General features: G+C 41.6%; 1 protein-coding gene across 1 annotated transcript; it reads left to right on the plus strand.

Moving 5' to 3' along the window:
* Window positions 1-2,142: 2,142 nt before the first annotated feature.
* On the plus strand, window positions 2,143-6,384 carry LOC139343425 (beta-galactoside-binding lectin-like). Its single transcript, XM_070981081.1, has 4 exons — window positions 2,143-2,219; window positions 4,349-4,428; window positions 5,173-5,344; window positions 5,615-6,384. The coding sequence occupies exons 1-4, from the start codon at window positions 2,211-2,213 to the stop codon at window positions 5,759-5,761; spliced, it is 408 nt and encodes a 135-aa protein (XP_070837182.1). The 5' UTR covers window positions 2,143-2,210; the 3' UTR covers window positions 5,762-6,384.
* The last annotated feature ends 343 nt before the right edge of the window (window positions 6,385-6,727 follow it).

Below are 6,727 nucleotides of genomic sequence, written 5' to 3' on the forward strand. Positions count from 1 at the left end.
GCAGGCCCCCTGCCTGCCTGTCAGCTCCACCCATGCGACAAAGCAGGCACACCATAATTCCAGTCAAAACTCTTAAAATAAAACAGTCAAAAGAGACAGCTGTGCCACTGTACACTGCCAAGTACACAGATGGAGGAAGTAAAGATAATATTAACTGCAGGGCATAAATTACATGTCCCACAAAGGGTGGGCTATAGCTGTTGATACAGATTAATGTCAGCACAGAGTGATAATGAATAATTTTATAAATGATAATAAAGATAATAATAATAATAATAATAAAAACATCTGTATTTGTGTGTGCGTGCGTGTGCATATTTGTGTATCTATGTTCCTCCTTTGCTGATGTGAAATAAAGGTCTCTGTGTCATTAGATCTGCTGACTGTCTCAAGACTGGGTCTTGGGGCGAGAGGAAACATATCCGATCTTTGTGCCACATTGAACTTCTGATGCAAGAACTGCATTTCCTGGTGACAACCAATGTTAATATAGCTTCCCAGATACATCACGTACCCTAAGAGATCAAGCTTTAAATGAAGCCATTATCCAGTGGGTGATGTGATAAGGAATGCTCTCAGTTCGTTGTAGTATAAGCTGTGGCTTTGGCACTGCCGATGCCTTGGATCACCGCTAGACACCAGCTGTTTGAGATAAGAACAAACCTCGCAGTGTTTGTCAGTGAACATTCAGGAAGAACAGCTGAACTAAGTTCCACGGTTGTGCACTTGCAAGCCAGCGTGTGATCGTGTGTGCTCGTCTATCAGTGAACTTAATGTAAAAGCATTCACTGTGTTTTTAGTGTTCATTAACACTGAAAATCAAAGGCAACTGTAGCCAAATACATTTTCTAAACTGTTTTTAAATCCCACCACTTCAGTGACTGTGACACTGTGACTTAACTTACTTACATTTCTTACATACTTAGGACGTACAGTGCTTCTTGGTGCTGGCAAAAATGCCCCAAAATAAAAATAAATGAATGCATTTTTTACATATTATAACATGAGTCAAGTCACCATATACAGTCTGAATTAATAACCTAACTAAAGATCATGCAAAGTCAGGCAGGCACATACAAATTACATTACATTAATTACTAAACGTGAAACTTCTGAATACTGAGTCCACAAGAGTGTCCTCACTGCCTCCATGTGCTAACAATGGACCATTTCATATGGATAACAGAGTCTAGAATGTGCGTGCGTGCGTGCGTGCGTGCGTGCGTGCGTGCGTGCGTGCGTGTGTGTGTGAGACATTATGGGGAGCTTGCGTTCGCATTATTTATGACCAGCATTTTTTAATAGCTGTGATATCACCTTGCAACATTGTTGTCTGTCAAATTTAGAGATCCGAAGAAAGATCGCCCCGCACATGACATGAACAGTAATGAAGACATGGCAAAATCTTTTAATTAAAAATGGTTTGTACTGAGGCGGGTGTGTGAAGCAAAGTTTCATGCAGAGAGAAGGAAAACCTTTCCTCCTTGTTGTTTTAATCTCAATGACATCAGGCTGAGTTATACTGCAGCGTAAGTGTGCGCCTCATCCCCTCATTGTCACAGCAGCTGGGTCAGTTGTATGTCATCAGATGAAAGTCTGGCCTGCTGCTGGCTGTGAGTCAGACAGACACTCAGATCATATTGAGGATTTGACTCAGTTTTGACATTTCACTGTAGCCTATTTCTCCCCTTACTGAAGTTTACTTTGCTGGCAGGCAGGCTGATCTCAAACGCTGCCATTTGATCTTACAGTAAGTAAGCTATATGAAGTAAGTGGGCATTAAGGCTATTGGCTGAGCTAAATATTTAGCTGTCTCCCTGGCAACAAATACATTTCTATTTCTGTCTGGCACTCTGGGTTGTGCTCTCTCTCACAGACTCAACACCACCAGGTTACAATGTACCAGTCTGGTGTCAACAAACAGTCCATCAGTAATTATCCTGACTTCATTTAGTGAAGTCAGAACAGTTACAACAACGTGTTAAGCAGTAAATTTATGGCCAAGTTAGTTATTTATGGTCGAATATCTACACTTTGGCTTCATTGGTCGAGGTCTTGTCATGGCCTGATTGTATTGGCTGCTTGAAATGCTACTCAGCTTGAAGGCGCCTCCTACACTGTACATATTCTCCAGTCAGGGTGCAGTGAGGCAAGGCCCTGCAGCACTCACACTTCTTCTCAGCTGTACCAGACTGACTGCATCTGCAAACATGATGACAGTAAGTATAATTCTGACAATAGTACTGTGCTCCTGCATTGCTTTTACTCTCTATATTTTGTGACGTTGCTGGGCGAGCAGTATTAGGTCTTATTTTAAAAAGGGGTACTTGCAGCTGGTTGACATGTGCCAGCTGACTCTACTATATGTGAACTGACACAGCTGAAATATACATTAACTAAACCACCTCATTGCACTTAAACTGCGTTTTTGTAGCATGTGCTTGTGAGAGCTCTGGTCTTCTCGGATTTCTTTGGTTACCTTTTATGGTCAAAGTATTCACCACAGAGCTCACACGCATGCACGTTAGTCACCTAATGCATACAAAAATAAGTCAGCTGTTTAGGTTGTCACATTTTTCCTACAGTAATTGAACTACCCTGCAACAGAAACGCTTGTTAACATTTGTCCATTTCGTTCCAGTCATCTCAGTCGCATTATCTGGAGCTGAGCACAGGCAGCAATGCATTCTGGTCTCTCTGGACTCATAAACTGTGTAGATTACAATAAAGACCCTGTATCACTCTGGCTTTTCTGTTGGCTACAGGGGTGAATGTGTTTCGAAAGGGCGCAGTTGGGGGTAGTAGGGGGGATAAAATGAAAGTCATCATGTGGGGGCTAGAATAAATGCTATTATGCTGTGATTCTCAGGTTTAGCTCATGGAATGAACAAGCCAGCAGCGGTAGATGGCAGAAACCGTTTTTTTCATGCAACTCTATCAGGAAATGTAAAAGACTGATTTTGTATGTATATAGCCGAACCTTCAGCACTAGATGAATAGTTCATTAAGAGTAATTCCTTTGTTTGTGGTAAATAGATGTTTTACTTGCACTTACCTGCAGTGTTTCTAGTCAGTTTGTCACTGTGAGAAGTGTATTGATTTGGCAGCTCTTGCGGAGTACAGTAGGCACATTCCTTTAGACAGTAGTGTCTGGGAGAGATACAGGGTGACCGCCAGCTGTGACCTCAGCCCAGCCCCACACAGCTCAAGCCCGGGTGCTATGTGCCATTCACGCACTTTACAGTTGGACTCTAACATGGAAAGAATGTCGTAGCCATGTCACTATCTCTTTACACTCCCTTTCATTTCATGGTTTGGTTGATCTTCCATATTCTTTTTATTTTTTGGTTTTACTCCACTTCTCTCTCCCCCCCCCCCCCCCCCCAACAGCTGCAGTGCATAAAACTCACACAGCTTATTAAAATTCCCGCTCCTGTTCCCTGAAAGGCATTGATAAAATTCAAAGTAGAAATCACTTTCGCAAAGTACTTAAACTTTTTTCATTTGAAGAATTTCTCCTCCAGTGTTGGTAAAATGATAAAAACACGCCATTCACACAAATCAAGACGGTGAAGCATCAATATTTCCTGCTCTCTTGTCACTGTGTTTCTGGCCAGAAGATGAATGATTTTAAAGTGTGGGGTGCTTGTGTTTCAGGCTGCTTCCTCTGTGTCTGCTCAGAATCAGATTTTTCCAGTACCTCATAACCTTCTGCTCTAGCACACACTTATTGTGAAAAATTGTAACTCCTCTAAGGGCTGCTATTTTTGTACATGTTACCCTGGTGACTGTTAATAGTTCCCCAGATGCATCATTTGACAAAGTGACAAAATGTTAAACAGGGATGATCTGTGTTTCACAACCAAACAATACATTGCTCAAGTATAATTTCATTATGGTGCCACTGCTCAGTATTCCCCTGCCACATGTACAGTAGCAACCGAGCTGAGGATTTCTGCTGTGCTCAGCCTTTTTTTCCACCGTGTACTTGCCATCCAGTGTTGCACTTTCTGTAGGAAAATATTCCTCAGTTTAGCAACGGTCATCCCTCGTGGCTTTTCAACATTTTGAGCCCCTGCCAAACCTGAATAGTGGAAAAGAGCCACGGCAACAGCGAGACAGGAAAGAGCTGGAAGTCTTTGACCATTCCGTCAATGCGAGTATAATTGAAAACACATGTTTTGCAATTTCAAAGGATGAAGTGAGGGGTTGGAGAGTTGGCTGAGGGTGCTGCTGCTGCTGCTTTTTGCCTGAAGTTGTAATATTAATTGGATCTAGTAAAATCCAGTAGCATTTCCTCACAATAACATATTGTATTACTACCCCCCCCCCCCCTTTTTCTGCACAGGGTATGATCGTAAAGAACATGTCCTTCAAGGTCGGGCAGACCCTGACCATCGTTGGAGTCCCCAAGCCTGATGCATCAAAGTAAGTGCTTAATATAAAACACTATTTTGATATCCTGAAATAAGTTCATCACAATCTGTGACAAGCTGAAAAAGTCCATCTATTTGTGGTTCTTTTTGGCGTTCAGGCGGCATTAACAGTAGTGTGTGTTCCACAAACGAACATCATGCTTGTTTCACAGAATGCTAATCTATTTCAGATACCCCCTGATGAAGTTATAGTGATATCAGGCCCAAGCGTTATCTGTAGATGTCTGTGAAGGGAACGACAAGGTAGCCTTCATGACGTGATTGTTTAACAAGTGAAGTCATAAGACTGAAACCTTGTGCCCTCAGATTTTTTCATTAAATTAGGACAGAGTGTTCAATATTGTTTTTCAGTCTAGTTTCTCCTTAGTTTCATCACAGAAGGTGACGGAGACCTCAGGAGTACAACTAATGAAACATGGTCCGTGTTTCATTATGATTTTTTTTATTTCTTTTTTGACTTTCTGGGCTCATTTAATTTTCCCTGTGGAACGCAGTAACTGAACGCACCACAAGGGCCAGTCTTTATATGCACACTAACACAGAGATGGAGTTTAAATCTATCTATAATCAGTACAGTGTGACTATAAAGATAATGGTTAGTGGAGGTTGCTGAGGTTCTCTCAGTCTTTTCAGTATTTTATGCACTTGACATCCTCTTATCCATTTTAAATATAAGGGGCCAGATGAAAATGGAATAAATCTTCTTCTTTTCTTTTTTTTTTACACTGTTCTGTAGTTTCGCAGTGAACATTGGCCCAGATGATCAGGACATTACTTTGCATATCAACCCTCGTTTTAACGCCCACGGAGATGAGAACGCGATGGTCTGCAACTCTTACCAGGGAGGCAACTGGTGTGAGGAGGTCCGCGAGGCAGGTTTTCCTTTCCAACAGGGAGAGGAGTTCAAGGTGAGACGTCCTGTTAGCCCTGCACGAGTGTCTGCAGGCACACACCTTGTCCTGTATATATAAATGTTTCATTAATTTTCAGGTATTCATAATGACACGGAACAACATGCAGGAGCTGGTTTTCATCGAATCACCATGCTGCATATTTCATAGAACTGGTGCTAATATTGAAACCATTAAATATTTGTCCAAGAGGGGAGCAGAAGTTCAGTGTGTAACATGTCCATCTGCATATTTTTCTCTGTCTCTGACACACATCCCACCATCTAGATCAACATTGAATTCACCCCTGCAGAGTTCCTGGTGAAGTTATCAGATGGCTCTACAGTCCACTTCCCCAACCGCATGGGTGCGGAGAAGTACTCCTTCATCAGCTTTGATGGGGATGTTCGCATCAGAAGCGTTGAAATCAAATAAACCTCCCCCCTCCATGGAATAGTTGGATTGAAATTCAGTTTTTCTTTATAAGTTTGTCCAGCATAAGGTCACATATACCCACAACTTTAAAGGTCTTGAACACATATGGTATCAGTAGTGCCTTACAAGCTCATGACACAATGTGCTATGCGAGAATTCAGCTTGTTGACATGTGCAGATGCAGGCAACCATAGACAGAAATATGGATAGGTAAGACAGACACATACAAAGTCGTAATACTCAGAGGTACACACGGAAAACCAAACAGTAAATATTATAACTGCACACTTGACAGAGCTACCGACTAAAAAGCAAGCCAAACATAAAGTAGTCCCAGGCCCATGTTATTGTTATTTGCTTTTTAGTTTGCAGTCTTTAGTTGAAAAGCACCACATAAAATGTGATCGTGTATTCTTTAAAGGTGCCTTGAAATGTTGCATGCCCTCTTGTTTTCCCTCCAGACATTCCAGATTTATAACTGAGCATAATGCTTGCCTTTACATGTATTAAAGCATGTCCTTTTATGACAAACATGGACTTTGGTGACTCCTTACACTTATTACACAGACATATAATCTATGTAAAAGCACCTTCCCTGCCCAGTAAAAATACTATTCCTGAAACACAGTGATCGGTCCACTCTATAATTTAAGTTCACTGCAGTGAAATGTTCACACCAACTGGCTATGAACTGACAAATGACATTTTCTCATCATCCATGAGGAAAATATTGTTTATCCCACCTCCTTGCAACAGCTCACCTGCAGTCTTCCTCACTGTGAAGCAGCTTGTGAAGACTCGGTGATTTTTCCACATATTTTCCTGCTATGACTTCTCTTGACCAGCAGGTGCTCCCAATGAACAAACTATGAATTCACAAGTAATGAATCCAATTTTGACATCGTCAGTGATTCAGCAAGCTTAGTCTTTGTTTCCTTTCTGCTGTGAATGGTTTCTGTTTTGTGT

The sequence above is a fragment of the Chaetodon trifascialis genome, chromosome 15, assembly GCF_039877785.1.
Source record: "Chaetodon trifascialis isolate fChaTrf1 chromosome 15, fChaTrf1.hap1, whole genome shotgun sequence".
NCBI classification, from domain to species: domain Eukaryota; kingdom Metazoa; phylum Chordata; class Actinopteri; order Chaetodontiformes; family Chaetodontidae; genus Chaetodon; species Chaetodon trifascialis.